At 44.5% G+C, this 23,957-nt stretch overlaps 1 protein-coding gene across 1 annotated transcript in view; it reads right to left on the bottom strand.

Moving 5' to 3' along the window:
• Positions 1-7,228: 7,228 nt before the first annotated feature.
• The window catches only part of LOC147692820 (monocarboxylate transporter 2-like), a 59,114-nt gene continuing 42,385 nt past the window's right edge, over positions 7,229-23,957 (bottom strand). Inside the window, exon 5 of the mRNA XM_086939040.1 lies at positions 7,229-8,341. Coding sequence (XP_086795166.1) covers positions 8,049-8,341 — 293 coding nt within the window. The 3' untranslated portion in view covers positions 7,229-8,048. The remainder of the gene's footprint in view (positions 8,342-23,957) is intronic.

Raw genomic sequence — 23,957 nt, forward strand, 5'->3', positions numbered from 1 at the left:
TTTATGGGAAGACACCAGAACTAGACTCTGCCACAGAGTATACGAGGCTGGGGACAAGGCTGGCAAGCTACAGGCCTGGCTAGACGACCTAATACGAGTGGACAGATGGGTGAAAGAACTCCGACTAGACAATGGGGAAATCACGACAGACCTGCAAGAAATAGTGGACACACTAGTGCTTCACTACGAACGTGTTTATGCCCCGACAACCACAGTAGAGCTGCAGGATGCAACAGCGTTCCTTAGAGATATACACCTACCAACACTCACACAGGACGAGGCCCAACTATTAGAAACAGACCTAACAACAGACAAATTACTACTAGCCATTAAAAATATACAGTCAGGCAAAGCTTTGGGCCCCAATGGCATACCCATTGAACTCTACAACTGAGCAGCCTCCAAACTTGACCCCCACTTGCTAAAAATGTGCGAATCCAGTCTGGAGGAGGGAGAACTCCCCAAAGACCAGCACATAGCGACTATAGTAGCCATTCACAAACCTGGTAAACCGACCCAAGATAGTGCCTCCTACCGGCCCATCTCTTTGAATAATGCAGAGGACAAGATACTGACCAAAACACTAGCTAACAGACTAACACCCCATCTATTGAAGCTGGTTCATTCGGCTCAATCTGGATTCATGCCGGGTAGAAATACAGCGCTAAATCTCAGACGCCTGCATAACGTCCTGAGCCGTAAACACACCATCCAAGAAGAGGCTGTTATTTTGTCACTTGACGCACACATAGCCTTCAACTCGGTTGAATGGCCCTTCCTTTTTGCAGTCCTCAAACATCTGGGGTTAGGCAAAAATTCTGCTCCTGGGTTCAGCTACTATACACCAAACCACTAGCACATGTAGTAGCTAACGGGCATACCTCCAATGAATTTCCCCAGGGACGTGGAACATGGCAGGGTTGCCCCCTATCGCCACTCTTCTTTGCACAAATACTAGAGCCATTGGCAGCCTGGATAAGGAAAGACCCAATTATCCGAGGGCTTTGCTGGACAGAGGGATGGGAGGACCGCATATCTTTATGTGCATACAATATTCTGCTATACACGTCATCCCCAAAATGCTCTCTGCACAGACTTCTAAACATATGCGAAATATGCGGGAAGGGTTCTGGTTACACCATCAATTGGGGTAAATCGGTACTTTATATCCTGAACGGCCCCCCTCCAGCGCTACCTAGAGGTTGTGATGTGAAGATAGTAACAAACAGCTTCAAATACCTGGGGATTTACCTCACACCAGACCCGCACGAGTTTATGACCAAAATTCTTCTGGGACCTCTACAAAGACTGCGCCGGAAAGCCAAGCATTTGCAGTCACTGCCCCTCGCCCTGCTGGGAAGAGCAACGCTCTTCAAAATCATGACATTCCCCAGATTTCTCTATGCCCTCCATTACACCCCCTTCTTGGTTCCTGCATCAAATTTTAGAGCAATAGACTTGGAGGTGAATAATCTCCTTTGGGATGGCAACCTTGGTTCCTCTTTGTATCTCACTTGCTCTTGCGACACATGCAGCCTGCAGCCAGCGCATGTTTACCAGTGGTGGACCACTTCTTCAGGGCAGGGATGGCGTGAATGTTTGCTTTCCAGGGCAATGCCTGAGTCTCCATTCAGTGTCGGGCTGGTTCGCTGGTGGACCTCGCGCTGCTGGCCTCATGGAGGAACACAATTACCCATTTGATTCACTTGTATCATCCTAAAAGAGTTGGTGGACTGTGTTGGTAAAGGTGGATTTTTACGTGATCAGGAAATAACACAAGAATATTTGATTGGACATCACAGAAAGTCTTTATTTTTCAACATTGATCTGTCATAATGGAAGATCTCTGAGTGGATTACTTTCTTTGCAATTCCCTGGATAAACAATGTTTTATGCATGTACTTTTGTATAAACTATTGAAGATGTTAATAGTACGCTAACTAATAAAATTAGAAATATATAAAAAACAATTGACTCGTAAAATGAGTTTGGCACATTGGAAATCAACATTTTGTCACCACAAATCCTGTGATTTTGCGAATCACAGTTTGTGACTGCAAAATTGCTTGCTTCATCTCGTCCATAGTTACAACAGGCACAAAAAAAATCAAATTAAGAGCATCGCTCAATGCAAAAATCTGAATCAACAGCATTATACAATCAAAGGATTATGTCAGAAATATGAGGTTGCGTGTCCAACTAGACTTATAAAGAATCCAATAGAGGACATCCTACCTTGAAGCACTAGAAGAAGTTAGACCTCCAGCTGGTCGTTTCTACATGTCATAAATGTGCATTCAAAAAACCTGAACCTTGTCATAGTCTGGGTCAAGGTATGTAGAACTATTCAAGCACAGCACTAAAACGTTACTTTATGTTTGAAATGAATGAAACTATCCATTGTTCAAATTATATCACAACAGATAAAGGATATATGGGCACTCCCCTAACACACATTGCTATACTGAAGATTCATCCATCTTTAAATTAATGTCTTTTAGGAGACTATCTAAGACCATCTTCAAAAATGGACAAACAATCACTTGCTCTGAAAGCTCTGTTTTACTTACACGAGAGAAATAGGAGGAAGGGAAGACAGAAGGTGCCAGAAAGGCTCAGGATGCAAAACACATTCAACGTCTACATATCACAATAGAACAGCAATTATAGTTTCTTCAGTCTGTTTCAGTTAGTGTTTAGTCCTACAGTGTCACATTTTAGTACGTTCAAATCTTAACAAACCCTCTTCTTCCACAGTTAAGTAGGTAGAAAGCAAATGGTCATTGTATGTATTTTTGAGGGAAGAGTAACCTTTAACCACCTGCAAACGTAAAACAAGCATTTGCAATACAATAGGTCTCGCATTATTAAAGGTTGAGCTATTGGCATTGCTAAAGAATGCAACACCAATAGCTCAAACTTTAATAATGCGAGACATATTGCATGTTTTAGAAGGGGGGAGTGTAATACTTGTCCTGAGCTATCAGGGGCCAGTGTAATGGAGGGAAGCAGAGGCACTCCGTTTCTTATCACTTCAAGTGCTTAAGAGAAACTATGATTCGGAGGCTGGTTTTTTGATAGGCCTGGGAGAAATGTAATTACGCTGGAGTAATCGGACTGATTTTGGCAATTTTGCCTTACTCTTTTGATGCAGAATTACCGAAAATCACACAATTACGCCCATTCACATAATTATGAGTAATTTGGCACAAAAATCCTCCTGCAGGACCACAGGAGCAACAAAGTTAGTGAGCACGAGCAGCTGCTGGCTGTTTCTGTTCATGATCTGTTGCATTCAGCATTATTTTCTTTTAGCAAACTTCCTTTTTATGGATGCGTGGGTGCGTTTTGCTCTTAGAAAATAGCGCTAAATGCTGAGTAACGCTCCTCGTTTTATTTATCTGTAACTGCGTATTTAATCTACAGCAAATTGCGCTAGTTGCATTCCCCTCAAGTTTTGTACTTTTTTCAACTCCGGTGTGTGAGAGATATGCATGCACTGTAACAGTATAGATATATCTGTATGACTAATTACACTAGTTACAAACTAAATAGCACTCATGTTTATTTAATTGCTTTTATAGCGCTCCTTGTCCCAATGCAGTGTGTGAGTGCTTTTCATTGTACACACACATTATACGCAGACAGTGAATTATACAATTTGATAAATTAATGTACAAGACATGTTTAATCGAACAAAGGGAGGGTTACAAGGTGTTGGAGTCACATATCTTTGGGCATTGTGGCCTGCTAAATTGGGCGCAGTACGGACCCCCAGACGGTCTGTGAAAAATGTTGGTGTTGAAATGGACCCAGCTAAGAGAGAGCAGATTTTGGCTACGACTGGATTGTGCCATGCGCCTACTACGAAGAGTCTTTCCCTATCTTCCAATATCTGCCAGAAGAACGTTAGTCCAGGCCCTTGCAGACTGGATTAAGGCAACGGTCTACTGGCCGCAGCAAACAAGACGCTTATGACTAAATTGCAAGTGGTGCAAAACATTGCAGCCAGGCTTGTTCTCCACCTTCCATCAGGCGTGCCTTTGGCCTCTTCGCTGTAAGTTTTACATTGCCTGCCGGTAAGGCAGGGAAGTATTTTTAACCACATCGCTGCTGTGCATTTTCCCCCACTGTGCTGACTTTTCATTTACTCCATTGTTCATGACGAGCTCAGCTCGTCATCAGCACAGCTCCACTGTGCCTCATGACGATCTGAGCTCGTCATGAGCATCGAAGGGGTTAAAATCTGCTGCATCGCCTATAATGCCTTACAGGGCAAAAGCCCCAGATATCTCCAAAAGAAACTCAAATGCTACCTACCTAGTAGAAGCCTAACATACCGGGATACAGCCTGTATCCCTCTGTCCCCATGCGGCGGCAGAGCCTTTTCTTACCTGGCTTTGCTTTACTGGAACTTACCTCTTCACATTCGACTCTGTACTAATTACTGTCAATTTAGGAAACTGCTGAAAGCTTCCTTAATTTAAATGATGTTCTCCTGTGTGTGCTTGCTTGTAGCTTTAGGCAGTGCTGAGACACCCTTGGGTGAGTCATGTTCTATACTAAATTTAATTAACATAACATAACATTGTGTTAAGCGTGCATGGTCTGGAACACCAAGTCAGCATTTAAAATTAGCCCAGTGGTTGGGGGTTTGTGTACCGATATGACTTTATCACCATCCAATGGAGCTCATTTTAGCAACCTTAGAATGTTAAAAGATTGAGAAAAAAGTTTAATGAGCTGTTTGCATACAGCTCATAGATCACTGTGCTCCATTAGAAGTAATAACTTATGAATTACAAGTAAGAAAGGGATCTCTGCGACAAAAGCAGTAGCCCACTGAGCTATCTGCATAAAATACAAGTCTGTCATTTGCATATTACATGTTGTCCTTCACAGCAGGTACATTAGCCCGGTACGCTACTTCACTGAATCGAAATTGTGACCTGACAAGGCACAAATTTCTTTTAGCAAGTGGCAATCGCCACCCACCAGATCTATCCTCCCATTAATAATATCCTCTGGAAATATCTGGGCACCAGAAGATCTCGGCAGTATGTGCTTTAACCCAGTCAGCTATTTTAAGATGTAGCCTGTTGATAGCGAATTAAGAAGAGATTTAGTGTCAGTCACGTTTGTCCTCGTCGCCAATTTGTTTGCAGTAAGATGTTCAAAAGAATTAATGTAGAAGATACTTGTCAGACTTCGCTTTTCGAGGCTCAGCCCATCATGACTGCACCTCTTACCACGGCTTCCCATGGTCTCCCGATTTGTGGGTCCCTGGGGTCATTGTTTTCGAATTCTAGCACTGGGTCTTCAAGAATGCTGGTTAATTTACTAGTATTGTGTTTGACAATCCACATCCCTTAAGCAACCCCCTCCCCCACCGTGCCCTCCTGTCTTATAATCTATTCAAGTGTCATTGTTGGACTCTTACACCCCCCCAAAACAAAAATGTCAGTGACCAGGGCAGGCCTCTGGTTTGTGCTGTCATTGGTGCCCCTGAAATGCTCTTCTGACTGGGCCCTTGGCTCACTGAAGACCCCCTGCGCCCCCACCGTGCTCTTGCAGCCCTGGATGCCAGGGCCTGTCGGGCATGCGCTACACACCCGTGCCCCGCACGTCCTTTGTGACGTCGCCATCCGTCGTCGGGAGCGCGCCCCCTGAGGGAGCCACCGCCCTGCTGACCACCACCGCCGCTGGCATTGTGTCTGCGCAGCACGCTACACAGCAACTTAATTCCTTTTGTAATTAGTGGAGATAAAAGGCGGAGGAAAGAGCGGCCCTCGTCTTTCCAGGAACAGCCCCCGCGTCACGGGATGAAATGGGGTGACTCCTCCCCGCTGCCACCCTTAATGAGCCCCTGGGCTACGTGCTGGCATCCAGACAATATACTGAGCGCATGGCCTGATAATGCCACTGTCTGTGTCATCAACATAACAGAGAATGCTGTCTCTTGCCACTGCCGGTGGCACGTACGCCGGAAAGGGTGGCACGGGTGTGGGCGACCTAGAGCACTGGACGGGCTGGCGTTGTTGACGCTGGGCAATAAAAGGGGTGGTGTGGGCTACACAAGGCGCTAGGAGGAGTGACACTGGGGGCTTGCAACAGAGGGCCCTGGGAGGGGTTGTGTGGGCGAAACAGCACTGGGAGGGGTGGCATGGGTGTCGCTGGGCACTAGCAAGGTGGCACTGGTGTGGCCGACACAGGGCACTGGGAGGGGTGGCATGGGTGTCGTTAGGCACTGGGAAGAGTGGCACGGGTGTGGGCGATGCAGGGCACTAGGTGTGGTGTCATGGGTGAAGCTGGGCACTAGAAAGCATGGTGTGTGCGACGTAGGGCACTTAAAGGTGTGAGACTAGTATGGGCAAAGCAGGTCACTGGGCAAGTGGTATGGGCAACGTAAAGGCACTAGCAGGGCAGGAATGGGAGGCGGAGCATGGCCGACGCAGGACACTGGTGGAGCTGGCATGGACCATACATCTCAATGGTAAGGGTGCCCAAGGGCACTGGAGCGGTGGCACTGGTGGCAAGACCTAGGAAACTGGGAGGGGTGGAACTGGAGTGGGATATGCAGGGCACTCGGAGGGCTGGCACAGGTGGCATGCAAATTTTGTAGCTCAAACGGTTCAAAAGGTACTAAGATCACAGTAACGCATGTTCCCGCGCCCATTTCCAAAGTTTGACTGGTAATATTTCTGTTGCTTATTGCTTGTTAAACTGGCACTAACGAGGTGGATCATATGCCCAGACAATGTTAACAAGTGTAACAAGAATTGTTTACGCAAGGCAGACTACTGTAAAAAAAGACTTTCCAAAAAACACCGGCTGACACACAACGTGCCTTCCCCTCACCAACAATCAGAATAAAGCAGCAGCATGCCGACCACAGAAGTAAACAAGCCTGCGAGTGGTGCGTGCGTGCGCCACTATGAGCCATGGCCTAATTGTGTCTATTACGCGCACCAAACGCGTAATAGACACCAATAGGCCATAGGCAGAGCAATGCGCCCCCCCTTTGGCCAATAACGTGCAGTCTTTTATAAAAAGACGCATGCAAAGGCCAATCGCGTACCACAAAAGAAATCGCACACGCACAAGAGTGTGCGATTTCTTGGTCAACTCCAATACCCCGTTTTTCACCCACTAAATGTCTCGGCTGCGCGAACACTGCTGCGCAGTGCAATGCTAGGCAGGAGACCTAAACATAAAAGCAGCAACAATTCAATTTATATGTTTTATTGTGTAAAAGAAGGCGAGTAGTGTAGTGTGTTTTGATAATTATGCAAGCAACCAGGATAACCTAAAATCAATTCTAATGTCTAACATGATGAATTTGAAAACAGGCACCGGATTTACTCAGTGATTTGTAAAGCCGCACACCCCGTTTTACACCTTTGCATGGGTGGGTATTACAGATAGCATATTTTAACAGATTTTTCCTGAAGCACCCACAGAAACATAAAACATTTAGAGATTACCAGTAATCCTAGAAACGTTTTTCTAAATTTCTAATTACGTGTATGCGAATGCCTTTGCATAACTGCAGACACTCTATACGATCCACACAGGAAAATGCCACTAGGTTTTTGAAGTTGCATTTTTTTTCATCTCTTTTTTGTATCCGAAAGGAAAATATTTTTTGTCTGTGAAGAAGCCCCTTCCCTATACTCTGACAAACTTCGTGAGCGTTCTGTTGGTAGTTTAGCTGTGGAAAGGGATATAATCCTGTTCTGGACAATTGTAAATCTTTAACTGAGTATAGGGGTGGAATGAGTCAGAAACAAGTAATCGAATACACAGAAGCTCTCAAGTTGGAGGTTGGTGCCAAACTTTTCAAAGCATTCCAGCTCTATAGCAAGATTTAGCAAAATATAATATTCCTCCATTGTGGGCACTGGGCAGCATTGTTAGGCATGTGTAAATCAATACACCAGTGCAAGTTCACTTTCTGTCAGTTCCTTCCCATCAAAATGGCTTTGGGAAACGGTTCATGAAATTTAATTTAGATTGTTTCCTTGAGCATACACAAACAACTGGCATTCTCATGTACCATTGGCTTCCTTTTTCAAGCTCTCTAACTCGGAAACGGCACATGCCACTACACTGCAGTTTTGCAAATCGTCTTTATCCACGTGTGTTCCATATTCCACAGCCGTCATGTCTTTGCCATTCTTCATGCATATTTCGTGGTCTTTCAAAGAACTGACTTCTTCCTTTTCAATCATACGATAGTTGTAGTAATTCATGATGCAAAGAAATATCCCAGCAAGAAACATGGCAGCTCCACATTTATAGTACATGTACTTGTACTCGCCAAAGGTATCCACAAGGGCCCCTGTAAATTAAATATGCAACATTTAGTTTCAAAATGCAAGACTAGGTAAAGACAAAACAATCCGTGCACTGTTATGACTACAAGAGTCATGAGAAAAGATCATTTTTTACACCTGTGCTCAAATACATAGATATGCAATGGTAATTTATCAAGTTTCGTTCTTTTTTTCCTAAGTGTGTAAAAGGCACTTTCTGGAGCTACTGGGCTATCAAAGTGACTCCTAAAAAAAAATACTAATTTGTTCACAAGCTCAGCAGCAGCACACTGGAGTTGGACTCAGTTGATAGGCCAGATTTACAAGCGACCGGTGCCAATCATATTATCGACACTTCGGATCAACCCTTTTCTCCAACTAGAAATGGAACACAAGTTCCGGCTGTTCACAGTATTATTCAACTGAAAAAAGTCAAACATGGTGTTTGGTTTGTAGGGAAGTAATGCTAAAGTGTATGACATATGAGTACTGGGCAAAGCGCACAAGTTCACTATACACACACGCAAAATCTGCCTTGGGTTCCCAGACAAAGATTCCAGGGACGTGTGTATAAGGCACCATCGCGATAGTGATTCTTTTTTTTTCTATTAAGTTTGCAAACGGCTGAAGAACAGGGTGACAGACCCCTCCTCCCCTTCCAACCCTCCCATGGGAACCCGAGTCATTTAATTCCTAAGCCCTCGTGCACATGACTATTTGTTTAACACATTTGTTAAATATGCCTGACTCAACTAATTTACTAAACATATAGACATTGATATTAAGGTGATGATGCTGGGTCCATTCTCGTTCATGAAGCACGTGGTTTGCTGCCTTCTGTTGTGATTTATTTGTTTGCAGTCTCAGCAATCACTGAAATTTCGGTTTGTTACTGCACTTGCGGGGTCTGACTGTCCTATAGGGCAAACTGGCAGTGAGCTAAGGTCTGGACTGACAGGTAAGTGTTTTGGCTGTTGTTATTGGGCCAGCTTTATGGTCTGGTGGGTCGGTTTTTACAGTTTTTGTAAGATTATTAGTTTTTTAGTTACTAAAAACCATAAACATACACAGTACAAAAAAAACCGCCTTACATCATCAGTTTAATCAGAAAGCTAAAGCACTTTAAAATCAAAAAATCCCTGTTCTAGCCTGACTAAACACAAATAAATCCTACAAAAAGAGTATTGTGCAAGCATCAAAAGACATATTGTGCAAGGGAACCTAAACTATTTGAAATCATACACCATATTATATTGATGGAGCAGGGTTTCGCGAAAAATGAAACCTGCTCGAATCGAGTACCCCTATAATAAGTACTAACTATAAGTAGAAATAGTACACTAATGTGCACCACACACAAACATGAGGGAATTTGCTTTGTGCATGTCTACACTAATGTAGATTAATATTAACTCTGGGCGTAGTTCGCGAAGTAGCGCTACGCGTAGCTACGCGAAGTGCACTTTGCACTATGCGAGCTAAGCGTAGCACTACGCGAACTGTGTAGTACCCTATTCGCACTGTGCAAATTGCTGTTTTCAATTATTGAACAGTGCGGACAAACATCTGGCACTGTGTAATCATTAAAAAGGGCATCTTGCACAGTGCGAGCTGTAGTTTCCTGCAGCTCGAGTAGATTTTTACTCGAGCTGCAGCTTTCAGAACACGGAATGGTAGTTTCTCATCGCAAGCATACGCGGCCACTCGCAATGAGAAACCTGACCTCCCCGGGTTTAGAATCTCGCCGGGAGGTTTATTTTCCACGCTCCCGATCGGCAACTTGATGTTGCTGATCGCGAACGAGGAAAAAGTCTCGCCGGGATGTCATTTTGCTTGCTCTAGGTCGCCAACTTGACGTTGAGGACCGCGAGCAAGCAAAAATGACCGCTGCACTACGCTACGCTATGCGTGTTTGCACTGTGCTACGTGCAATTCGCATAGTGGAAAGTAGCAGAAACTTCACAAACTTTGCGATCGTAGCGTAGTGCTTTGCCCAGGGTTAATTAATATACAAAAGAACTAAACCCTATTTGCAGTCTGCTTTAAAAGAAACAAGAGATACAGCATGAATAGGCCGCATGGGCATTAGTAGTTGCATGCTGCATCTTGCTTTGAAACAATAAATAATGCAGCTTTTGTTCAATACTTATGCTAGGTAACACTAATGGGGAATCATATACAGGCGGATGGTAAACAGTGAGGGATGCAGTGTCATATAATTAATAAATGTCTACATTTCATTCGTTTTAGTGGAGTGGATGAAGAACCATATCTCACTAAGTTGGCATTTGTAAATGGAAGGCCCTGAATGGGAGTGAGACTGTCATGCCAAGGCAGTCAGAGGAGCTGAACACAGCAGAAGATGCCTAAAAGTTGAAGGTCATGATGCCGGTGTGTTTTACGTCAGCGGGCTACTGGACTGCAACATCCTTCCTATTGCTTTACCTTTGTTTCAATCACGGAACCCCACTTTAAAGCATAGGGGCCACAATTGCCAAAAAAGATTTAAAAAATCTGAAAAAAGTGTTAGCAATTCAATAGGTTTCGCCTTACTTAAAGTTAGAGCTATGGGCGTTACATTATTATTATCAAAGGCAATAGCTCAAACTTCACTATTGTTAGACCAATTTTGCATTGTAAATTTTTGTTCTTCATGCTGGCTGGTTGTTAGTTCGTCTTCAGTGTTCATTTATTTTTTGGCAGACTGGCCCCAACGCATGTTTTCTTATTGATAAGTCATCCTGTGAGGCTCCCCTCACTGATACTTCCGTGGGGGAGCCACAGGAGCAAGGAGGCTAAAACCAGTAGACACTCGGTAGGCATTTCTATATATTTCATAATCTATAAAAAATAGACATTATTTCCAATTTTATGCGATCCTCCCCCTACCCATTCAGTGACAAGGTATTGGAAAGTGGGGTTTATTTCCCCTCATTTCTCCGAGGGCATGGACAACTGGATGTGCTTATTTCCCCTGGTGTGAACATCCAGTGACAGAGAGTACTTCGAGCTGCAAGTTGCCACCGGTAGACAGCGTATACTGTAGTGGATTAGCTGTCCAGCTATCTGACATTGTAACTTGCAACCTGAGGACAGGCGCAGCCTCAGGTATAAATAAAGGGACTGCTTCTGCTCAGAACAGTGTCCACATGCTGTACTTAACATGTCTGTGTCTTCTGTATGACTGCACCATCCATCTAGCATCTTTAGTAACCCCCAAGGGCCTGTCACACCACACTGACGATGAGGAACTTACTCCCATGTCCCCTTGAGGTGCATGCTTGGTGCCCACTGGCAGTCTTCCCTCACTGGCCATCTAGGTGCCTACCTGCTGCATTTTGTGACAATGTTGGTCCTTGCGGTTACACCCCGCCTACACCACAGCTTCTGCTGGCCTCCTTTGCCTCCCACTGGGCCACCCCGGGCGGTGTGTGTGGCCCTCACAGCCCTAGCCCAGATGCAACTTAAGCCCACCCATGTGCTCTTTCCTGGCAGTGCCTCCTAAAACAGTGTCTTCAGCACATGGTCTGCAGTGCTGGAGCAGACCACAAGCATACCCAGGAAGGTGTTTTTTACCAATCAAGGAGTGCATGCTCCTCAGCTGCAATGGTCCTCTCTGGCTTGTCTCCACCACAGCCTGTGGTGAGTGTAGACGCCTGTTGGCACCTGCACCGTCAGCCGTTGCCTGCATCAGCGTGATACTCATCATGCCATTATGGACCCCTGTACTACCTCCATGTTTACAGATTAGCCCTGAATCATGTCACATGTTCAAGCAGATTGAGAAAAGGGGGTGGTGATGGACAGAGTATCTGAATTAAACAGAACACTCATACCCAGTCAACAGATCAGGGCTTGATCCATCACCGTTTTTTAGCTCACTGCACCATCCCAGCTCAGAACCTGGCTACATGCAAATTAGTCTGTCCCTGGCCCAGTGCATCATGGGAACAGGGCAGACCAAACTACCAAGCCAATTCTTATACTGGGAAGGAAACAAGCTTCCGGGGACCGGTTTCTGGCATTACAGCCGTCTTCGGCTTCGTGCAAGCTGGAGAGGAAGCATGCAAGACCCACACAAGTCACAACTTAGGCAACCAGCGAGGCACCATGGACATTAGTCAGTGATTTTTTGGGAAGCTTCCCCGACAGCAGGAAAGTCCCTGTCCTCATGGACGCCTTCTCGAAATTCCCGGTGGTAGAACTGGCGAGATTACCAACGTTAGAGCATTGCAGTCAACATTGTAGAAAACTTTTGCAGTATTTGGCCTCCCCAACACTATCAGAATGGGCAACGGACCTCCTTTCCAAGGGAGGGAATTTCAAGACTACCTGCAGGACATGAATATTGAACACTGGCGTATAATCCTCTCAATGGCCACAGGCCAACAGGGACTTTGAATGATTTGTGTGCACCATGACCAAGGCCCTCTGAGTCTGCACAGACAAACAGGACAATCCAGATAGGGGCCAGAACAACTTTCTACATGCCTACTGCTGCACATCCTACTGTGTCACCAGAGGCACACCGGCAGCACCAACATTTGGGAGAAGTCTCAGTGGAGTGTTCCCCACAGTGCCACTGTGGAGGCCGCGGAAGTTGGAAGCAAAGGAAAGTCATGAAAAGAGGTCCCAGAACAACCGCTGAGCCAAGCTATCAAGGAGAAAAATAAACTCCTTCCTCCCAACAGATGATTCGGAGATACTGAAGGACAGACATCCTGGTTCAAAGTTTAGAACACCCTAAGAACATGGCATATGGACAGTCATAAACAAACAAGGGACAACAATTACAGCCCACAACGGGAGGGAAGTAGTGACCAGGAACGTATCTTGATTCAAGAAAATACAGGTGTTGACCACAACTACGCCTGGATCAACCAATAACCCCAACAGGGAAGGATGGGGTTAGAAATAATGAGAGATGAGTGGAGGAACAACTGAAAATAACTAGAACATACATCAAAGGAAACCTCATTTAAACCATCCACGTTGGTGACAATCTGGTGAAAGACCCCCTCAACCCATGAAGTAGCACCAACCAAAAGCAACATGAGATCAAACCACCACTACCCTCCACACCCACATCCACCACCCAGTTCCCTCCTGAAAGGTTTTGTCAGTCGAGCATACGCTCTTCTAGTCAACAGCGTCAAAGAATTTAAGGTAGGTAGGGATGCAGCGGGTTAGCGGTCCAGCTATCTGATACTGTAATACACAACCTGAGGGCGAGCGTGGCCTTAGGTTCAGGTATAAATAAAGTGAAAGCGGTGTTCTAATACTGTACGTAGCATGACTGTGTCTTGCGTGTGCACGCCCGCCATTCAAAACCCACAGAAACCCCTGGGGAACTGTCACACAACAAAGACCAACAGTTAATTGGTAGACAATTACACTAGTGTCTGGGACGGTATAGTCAGGGGCGCTGGAGGAGGGGGTGTGGCAGGTGATGCGGCACCCACAAAAATAATCATGCAGCAATCTAGAGAATGTAGAGAATGTGGCACTTGTTGTCTGTTCAAAGACTGAGGTTAAATGTCAGTTAAAGTCACCTGGCAAACTGTTTATTATTATTACTTTACCATTGAGATTGGGGTTTACTTGGCAAACTGTTTATTATTATTACTTTACCATTGAGATTGGGGTTTACTTTTCTTTCACTAACTGTAAGAGGAGTGAGTTTCTTCCTGGTGCATATGGAGTGTAACGGAAAAAGTATAGGATGTTTGATATTTTCTATCACAACAAAGTTTAAATACTTGCAAATGAACTACACAAATATTTCAAAATATATCAGAAGCAAGGAAAGAAGGAATGAGACGTTGTTTTTTGGGGGTATTCCTAAATGCAATGCAAACAAAGATTGTAATACAATCAAACAAATCAAAACACTTGTGTGATGTACAAATGATAAATATGCACTGAAATCCAATTTGCACGTGCTATCAATTGTGGGCTATATTTGTTTAAGGAGTATACTGTATGTTTGATGGAAATTTTGTGGCCATTTCGATTAAAAATGTGCTCTTAGTAAGTGGAGATGCAGATCATACCATAATTTTGTCACAATATATTTGGAACAGCATGCTACAAAATGCACAACTGAACATATACTTTTACGCAGTCAGTCTCCAGCTGAATAAATATGGGTCATGTACTACACTTGTTCTTTGCTGATGCCTGAATTTTTCACTATCCTAGCGACTTCAGTGATGCAACGCTGATGGCCGCACTCCCACTCGGAAAACTGTTCCAGCACCATTGGTTATAGCCCTGTAAACAAGCAACCTTTGCCTTTATACTTTTTCAGTATGGCACGAAATTGGGTTATTGGTTGAGGGGGTGAAACCCTATTCAAGTAGCAACCACAAACAGTGTCGGGGTGAGGCACAATCAACCCCCAAATTAGCCTGTGTCCAACCCTCTGTTAACTTGGCAGAGCGTAGTCAGCCTCAACTTAGAGGCAAAGTGTAAAGTATTTATGGAGCCCTTTAAACAGTCATAAAGTGAAAACACAACACAAGAAAAAATCCCACATCAATTTAGAGAAAAAGAGCAAATTTTGATAAATAGATCAATAGCAAAACAACAAAGATCCAATCTGTAGAACCAGAGATATACAGTTTTAAATATTTCAGAGAACATAGAGCAAAAAAGCACAAAATGACGACTGTGGACATCTGGATGCACCGGACCAGGCCAAAATCACAAGTTCAGGCTGACTGCAATGGAGTGCAAACCAGCTACAGAAACCAAGTTAAACCCATTGAACAATAATACCTTAAGTCCTGATTGCAGAGCATAGCGAGGTCCTGCAACAAGGATGTGTCATGCAGCGGGGGTGATGAATTGGTCCTGGCAGCTGCAATACGAAGGCCTGCATCATCGTCGAGGATGCAGTGGATAAGGGCATGCAAAGCAAAGTCCAGCTTCAAGTGTACATTGCTCAGTCGAGGCAATGCATCAGTTCTGAAGAGCTGTGGTGCAAGGTCCTACGTTGTCGTCAAGGATCCAGTAAACGGGAGATTTGTGATGCATGGGCCTGTGTCGGTGAAGCTTTGCACAGCGGTTGTTCCGATGTAAGGTGCGAGATAGATGCGGAGTCCTTGCACTGAGTGAATCCTCACAGCAGAGGCAACGCATTGGTTCTGCTGGGGTTTGTGCTACATAGAAGAAACATCGGTTTAGCTAGAACCACAGATGGGCTGGAATAGCACCTTCAGGCCCACTTGCAAAGGTCGAGGACTGGGGTTACACCACTTGGCATGGCAGGAACCACAGATGGAGGAGTCCAGGAGCTGGGTTCAAGGGTGTCCCTGAGGCTCGAGTCAGGAGACCAGCCAACTAGCGCTTGGAGTCACTCTGGAATCCTGGGTTCAATAGATGTGGGCCTAGTCTTTCTCACCCAGGCAAGAAGGCATATGCAGCAGTCAGCACAGAAGGGCAGCAGTCCTTCAGAGCATCAGTCCAGCAGAGCCCTTTGGGCTGCCCATTGCCTGCCCTAGGGTTGACTTATATGTATAAAAAAGAAAGGTTTGGGCCTGGCAAAAGGTTTATTTTGCCAGGATAAAATGTCAGTTTAAACTGCACACAAAGGCACTGCAATGGCAGGCCTGAGACATGTTGAAAGGGCTATTTAACTGTGTAGCACAATCAATGCTGCACACCCACTAGTAGCATTTATTTACAGGCCCTTGGCACAAGTGGTGCCACTTTACTTGGGACTTACAATTATATTAAAAATGCCATCTGAGTATAAGCCAATACTACCATGTTTTACGGAGAGCACACAAGCACGTAAGCACTGGTTAACAGCGGTAAAGTGTGCACAGTCCTAAAGCTAGCAAAAATGCAATTAGTAAAATAAAAGGGTTAAAGGAAAAATGTTAGGGGAAACTCATACCAAGGATGCCAGGTCTAACAACTACCATTTGTTCAGTAGTGATAGTTTACAGAAAGCAGGATAAGTTATCTGCGCAACACTATGCAATAATGAACAGAGTCATCTTTAGGTGAACCATGAAGCACTGTGACGGATCTGAGCTGCCGTTGAACCTCCTCGGGAGCCCCTGTTGGGACACATTTCTAAAATTTCGTCTACTTTTTATGTATAGGGCTACAGGCTCCCCTTACTTCATAAATTCATTTAATACTGTTGTCTCACTACACAGACAACCAAGGACAGAGACCTTGAAAATATACACAGGTAATAGGTAAAATGATTTCAAATGCATGAAAAGAGGAGCAAGTGTGTGGCAATTAAAACAATTAGGTTTAGAATTTTTGTTTTCAATGTTGTGCTGCTGTTTTTCGCTTAGCAGTCAAAAAAAGGACTTGCTGTACAAATTATACCTCAATGTAATTTTTTTAATGCTTTTTTGGCCTTGGGGAACCCTCCGACAGGCTAGGAGGTCAGGGTGTTTCTACGCTGCCCCCTTTTCTTGTTTTTCACCTTTTTTGTACTGTTTTCTTGTGACTTGGTACCGAGTCACAAGATGGCTGCCAACACTTCCTGGTTTGGAGTGTTGGCAGCCAATCAGAATGAAAGTCGTGCTCGTAGGATTCGCGAATCCTCCTCAGTGCTCAGATATCGATATTTTATTTTTTTAATTTCTCAGCAGCTACTGAATGGATATACCATTTAAAATAAATAGAGTGCTTTCTAAACCAAGAGCTAACTTTTTGCCAAATTTGGTGTAATTAGTTATATAGGGAAGAATTGTGACTTGCATTACAGCATATAACATGGGGCAGTAGGATAGCCCACTTCAGCCACTGGCTAACTTCACTGCAAGTGATAGATTGAACACGTTCACATAGAGTGCACTCACACATAGTAGTTCGCTTCAGTACCAGGGGCTACTACGGAAAAATGTGCTGAGTTGGGCAAAAAAATAGTTCAGCTTTTAGGCAGTGTTTTCATATTGGTGAGGGCAAAGCAGACAATCAAAAATTAGGTTTTACAAAAACCATGTCAAAACAAAACAAGCATTGACAAAGCCAAAAGGCTGGCAGCCAATGCTGAACTACTAAGCTTTACCAATGCTTAACATGTTTTTATATTTACACAATAGAGAAGGCTTGGTTTTTTCCTGGTAAACGTTACCATTCTGAATTCTCAACCAGGGGTGCAGCTAAAACTGATCTGTTAATTACCATTTACTAGAAACTAGTTGGCCGTTAGATATGTCCATTTTGAATAACTGGTTATCTTTCCGCACAGGTATATCCAGGATGGCATTTTTATTTGCACCTACTCACTGGAAGTTCTCCTTTCCATTTCTGAACAGTGATATAGATCAGATCAAATTCCAGGAGTACTGGTGCGTTATCTTCCAATTTAATTCCTGAAATACTTAGCTTCTGTCTTGATCTTGATTCTATTCAGCAGTTCTTTGAATCGCTGCACGGGGAAACACTGCCATTCACCATCTCCTGCATCATTTTTAGCTCAGTGGGTGGAGGGTAACCAGTATCGTTTTAAAATCGTCTTTTGGTTTTTCAGCTGTTTTGCTCTAAACACCTCCCTGACTATATTGCTTGCTCTTTCGACCCGGTCAACCGCAGCCTTGTGGCTGATTGTTGTGGAGGGCAGAGAAGAGAGCGACGACCAGAAATCCTCAATTCCGGTAGCGCTTTGAGCCTAGTTGTTTTGCACCCCCTGTCACCTATTTTATATGCAAGAGCGCAGCGGAAGTGCGCAGCGGGCACGCCAAAGGCAAGCCCGTCTGCGCCAGTCCGTCGCCTCTCGCCATAAGTGCTGGCCGAAAATCGTCAGGAAATCGCACTTACTCTAGAGAGACCTTTCCAACTTAGAACTCTCTAACCTATCAATGCAACAATGCTCCATCACACCCCCTGCGTGGTCCTTTCAGCTGTGCGTGTGGCATGTTCTCACTTCCTAAACATTTGTCCATTCTTACCCCTTCTACCACGCCTCTCCAACGACGGCTAAAGATTATGCAGCTGAATGTGAGATCACTAGTCAAACACCATGCTGAAATAAATGACCTTATTTTTGACGAATCCCCAGATATATTTTTTCTGACCGAGACATGGGTTAATGATGACCTGGTAGCCGAGCCTAACCTGGCTCTACCCGCGGACTATTCTATCTGCATGATAAATAGAGAGACTAGGGGAGGCGGCATTGCGGTGATCACCAAATCCTGCTATTCTTGTCTCCTCGTCAAGATCACAATAGAGGGATGTGAATGTGCTCGCTTCAGCATCTCTGTGAGTACACATCTTGCCCTCTTTGGGTTACTAATTTATAGGCCACTGGGACAAGCTACTGGTTTAAAAAATTCTCTGTTTGAGACAGTCGGAACGCTGGCGATGGGGACCGCTAAGTTTAGCATTTTTGGCGATCTAAATCTCCATTTTGATCTTGTGCAGGACCTGATGATCTGCGGCTTGCTTGCAGACTTAGCTGCACTTCAGCTCCGTCAACTGGTCGCTAGCCCCACTCACAGAGGGGGACATCTGTTAGACCCTATTTTTACAAACATTGAGGCTGCCACGGTGGCTGCCCCAACCCCTGTGGCTTGGTCTGACCATTTGTTGGTCGAAATGACCTTCCCCATATCAGAACCACTATGTAAGAACGTCCAACGGTCTTTCTATAAACGACCTTGGCGAAAGCTTCGACTAGAAGATTTCCAGGCACTTTTAAGAGCAGACCCTTTGGGACCTTTCAACAACGTCGAGGCAGGCTACGAGATGTTCTGTGCTTGGATCACTCGGGCACTTGACTCCCTTATTCCGGCGACCTGGTTTAAGGGCCGCTCTCAGGAATCTAGCCCTTGGTATAATGACACCCTGACTATACTGAGGAAGGAGTGCAAAAGAAATGAGCGCAAATGGAGGAAAGATTATGACCCTGGAAAGAAAGCATATTATCTGGCTGAACTTAAGTCATATCATAGAGCCATTTGCAAGACGCGGGCGGCTTATTATGCCACCGAGATTAAACTTAGTCCTAACCCTGCCAAATTCATTTTCAAAGTCCTAAAAGATCTCAGTGCCAAGAAAACCTCCATGCCTATAACTATTTCAGAACTCCATTGTGAAGAACTCGCTTCCTTTTTTGTGGAGAAAGTGCGTGCAATCTACCGGTCCTTTCCTTCCATGACTACTTCCTGCACTTTTATTACCACCAGACCAGGGCTGGGCTCTAGCCTTGTGGTTATTCTGGAAATTTCTGATGAGGAACTGAGCAGGCTGAGAGTGAAAATTAAATCCGGCTCTCCGGCCAATCCACTTAAGCCTACTCAGCTCAGAGAACTCTCCTCGCTTTGTGCTGACGCCTCTGCACCAGATAATCAACTCCTCTTTTTCGTCCGCCACTGTGCCGGCAAAATAGAAACAGGCCTGGGTGTGTCCCATTCTAAAAAAAACTTCTTTGGACTCTACGAAGCCTGAGAATTTTAGGCCCATTATTCTCCTCCCCTGGGTGGCGAAGATTGCGGAAGCCCATGCTAACACCATACTTACCAACTTTCTGCTTTCCAATAACATTCTGGATGCTACGCAACACAGCTTCCGCGCCGGTCACAGTACAGAGACTGCACTTCTGGCCATGACGATACACCTGCGGACCATCCTCGACTCTGGTCAAACGGAGGCACTGATCCTGCTGGATCTTAGTGCCGCCTTTGACACGGTCTCGCATGAGATTCGGCTCTACCGTCTAGAAGAGGCAGGGATTTCTGACCTTGCCCTCAAGTGGTTTAGATCCTTCTTGACCGGAAGATCTTTCTGTGTCTCCACCCCTCCATTTTTATCCCAGGTACATCCTATTAATCAGGGTGTCCCCCAGGGCTCAGCACTAAGCCCCACATTGTTTAAGCTTTATGTTCAGCCATTAGCTCCAGTCGCCAGGCAGTGGGACCTTATGATGATCTCATATGCAGATGACACGCAGCTAGTGGTTGCTCTAACTGAAGGCTCGACTTTGAATGTCTCCATGTTTAAAAGTGGCCTCACGGCTGTGGCAGACTGGATGACGTCTAATTGTTTGCAATTAAATGCAAATAAAATGGAAGTTCTGCTAGTCGGCAAGCACATTGACATATAGAATTGAATTGAAAGAGAATTTGTAATGCGCAGACAGTAACCCGAAGGTATCAAGGCGCCTATCAGAAGATCAGAGAATGATCAGGACAGGACATAAAACCCTAAACATATGCTTGCTGAAATAAAAGGGTTTTTAAGGCAGTGCGGAAGTTCTGTAGGGACGGGAGAGATCTAAGATCCAGAGGAAGTTCATTCCACCACTTAGGAGCAAGGGTGGAGAAGGCTCTGCCGCCCCACTTGGCTCTTCGTACACGGGGGGCTGCCAGAAGCAGTTTTCCGGAGGAGCGCAAGTTCCTTCGGGGGACATAGTGGGAGATGATGGATCCTATTCCAGTGTCGCTCTTTTTGGCGATGGCTCTGTATAGGGTGGACATTGGTGGCCAAATGCTTTTGGAAAAGCCCCGGAACCCAAGAATGTAGTCAAAAACTTGGGAGTGTGGATGGACTCCTCTCTTAGCTTCTGCTTCCACACAAAAAAGGTTGTTGCCACATGTTTTGGTATTTTACAAGGTCTGAAACCTATTCTAAAAATGTTTGATGCATCTACTAGGCGACTGATTGTTCAGTCCACCATTCTTTCTCGCTTGGACTATGCCAGCTCCCTGCTTTTGGGGACCAATCAAGCCGAGATCACCCGGATGCAACGCATCCAAAATGCGGCTGCCAGAGCCTTAGTTGGTCTTCCCCGGTTTTGTTCTACTGCCGATACGGTCCGGAGGCTTCATTGGCTCTTTATGGCACAGCGGATCCAGTTTAAAACATTATGTCTATCTTTTAAAATTCTGAAACTCGCTACACCTAAACTGCTCTGTAACCTATTGACCCCGTATGTTCTTTCACGTGCATTACGCTCCACGGGACAGCACCTGGTTTTGGTGCCTCGGGTGAAACGCTGTCGAGCGGGAGGTCGCTCCTTCCACCATCTAACAGCAAAACTGTGGAACTCGTTATTGGTTCATATACGAGAACTGGATAACCTGCTGAATTTCAGGAAGGCAGTTAAAACTTACCTCTTTCCCCTAACATAATTTTTCTGGACATTGTCTTGCGGGGCTCCGCAGTAGCAGTCTGTTTCTTTAGCTGCTGGAAGCGCCGGGACGCCCCTTCGCTGGGGCAGCTGAGCGCTATACAAGTTGCTATAACATAACATAACATCTGCCCGATCTGACACGAAAGTCATCATCTGAAAAGTCCTAATTATTTTACGGTCTCTTAATTGTGAGAGCATCGACCTTCCTTCCTGCCTCTATATAACATGGCCACTTGAGGACTTAATAGAAAAGTGTGTGTTTGTAACGGTGGAAGTCTGGAAAATAATACTTTAGCAATTTGCCAAAAAGTCCATCAATGGAGGAATCTTACAAATAAAATGCATTGCAGAATATAAGATCACTGGGCTGGTGCTGGTACAGATGTGCTGCAGCATCATGGATGGGAGGCCCAGAAGGTGAGGTGAGGATAGGCAAGGCATGAAAGAAGAGGACATATTCCAGTGGGGTTGTGGACAGAACACTGAGACACTATGTGTTTTGAATTGGTGGACGGTACTGGGATTCACTGTATGAACAGACAATCATGCATTTTCAGAGACACGTAGAATGATGGCAGCCACCTTGAAATCAGGCTACCCATCCTGAGGTAATTACAAAAGTTATAACAAGATGGTTTGAGCGTCCTGGTGATATAAGGTGAATCACAGCTAACATGTAAAGATATGCAAACCTAATAGTTTAGTTAATTATCTACTTTTCAAAAGGTGGACAGTAACAACTAAAGTTCAGTGAGACACTGCAGAGGAATTATTTAATGCTCCGGCATAAATAAGCAAAAGTGTGCTCTACCCATTAACCATGAGCTCTGTGGGTCATTTATTCATGCTTTGCAGAACCATCACTCATCCTGCTCAATTGTTCCACCTGACAATCTGGAAGCGGACTGTCAGACCTGAAACAACGTAAGTGACTGTCGTAGGCAAGTTCGCCTCATATAGTAGTAGAGAAAGAATTTCATCCAAAACACATCTCCATCTTTTTCAGAGAAAATATGTCAAAGAGTTATGCCTATGGGAAGAAGGCAGTAAAGCAACATGTGAAAAATGTACATGACAAAGTGAAAAACAATAAGTCCTATGGTGCTCTCCTGCATAAAAGACGTCTACTAAGGAACAGTCACTTTTAAAATGGCTACTGAGGAAATTATCTTCTATCTTCCCTCAACAGAAAAATCATCATGAAAACACATACACAGAAAAACCACTCGTCGGAGGGGCAACTGAAACAGAAATGGGTTTTGTACTTGTTAGAAGGAAAGGATATTGAACATACAGAAGGAACAACAGGGAAGACAGCTGCTCAGATCTACGAGCTCAGGAAAGAAGCTGAAGAACTTCAGGTTAACATACTGAGGTTTAAAAACAGAAGCAGAGGAGACAATGCAGGCTTCTTTTAAATATCTGAGAAATAAGTAAGTGAGGACCTAGAACTTTTTTGTGGACAATGTCTGCAAGAAAAACTGAACATCAAGGTTATACTCAATCTCTAAATGTAGGGGCTAATGCGATTATTCGGAGAATAAGAGAAGAGTAAGAGCAAATTCACAAAACCAGTCCAAAAGGCATTTCAGAAAATATGTCCCCTTCAGAGTTAAAAAGGACAACATACATGTCATGAAAACAATAAAAATCAATAACACATGTATATCAGAATTGGACACTCACTTAGAGACAAGGAATAGGCTAGATATTTCTAGGGAAAGCAAGACGAGAGTCCAGTCACTGTTTCAGGAAAATGAACTGAATGTGGCCAGATCTAATAGTTAGGATTAATATAGCATACAAGTGAATTTAGTGTGCCAGAACACTGGGGATCCCTGGCAGACCATTCAGGAAGGGCAACAACAGATCCCAGCAGTTTTCCAAAGATGGGAATGTCAAGATGATGGCTTTCAAATTCCTAGCAGATGAGAGCAAACTGGTCAGCACCATTCTTCATATGAGGGAAACAAGTCGAAGCGGGGTGCCTTGGCCCTAGAAGGTTATGTTAAGCAATCCACCATCCAGCATAGCATAACATATTGTATTTGTAGCTAGAAGTGTTGGGTGACTGGACTTTTAAATAGACATTTATATTATGTAAGAGAAACCACAAGCCACAGGAGTTATATTTGATTTGTGGGAGGGGGTTGTAGCTTGTCGTTGTTTGATATTTTGTTTTTTACACATGAAAATGCAATGGGGAGTACTGGGTTAAACCAAAAAAAAAAGGAGAAGCGAAACACAAAGATGATGGCAAGAGGTGATAGGTACACAAATGGAACAGAAGAATAAGGTTCACAGATGAGCTACCATGCACCACAGTTATTTCACAGTAAAGACAGTAAGAATAATGAGGGCTAGATAACGAGAAGAGGAGTAATTTTGAGGGAAAAAATGGGATATCGGCCAAGGTGTGTTGAATAATGCTTCCAAGTAGAATTAGGTCACAAAGGAATTCCTACGACTGTGAAAAAAGAAAAAAGCTTGCAAAAATCACTCATTCGTGGGATTTACCCCCCATTATGGTCAGA

Source organism: Lissotriton vulgaris, chromosome 9 (genome assembly GCF_964263255.1).
Source record: "Lissotriton vulgaris chromosome 9, aLisVul1.2, whole genome shotgun sequence".
In the NCBI taxonomy this organism is placed as follows: Eukaryota; Metazoa; Chordata; class Amphibia; order Caudata; family Salamandridae; genus Lissotriton; species Lissotriton vulgaris.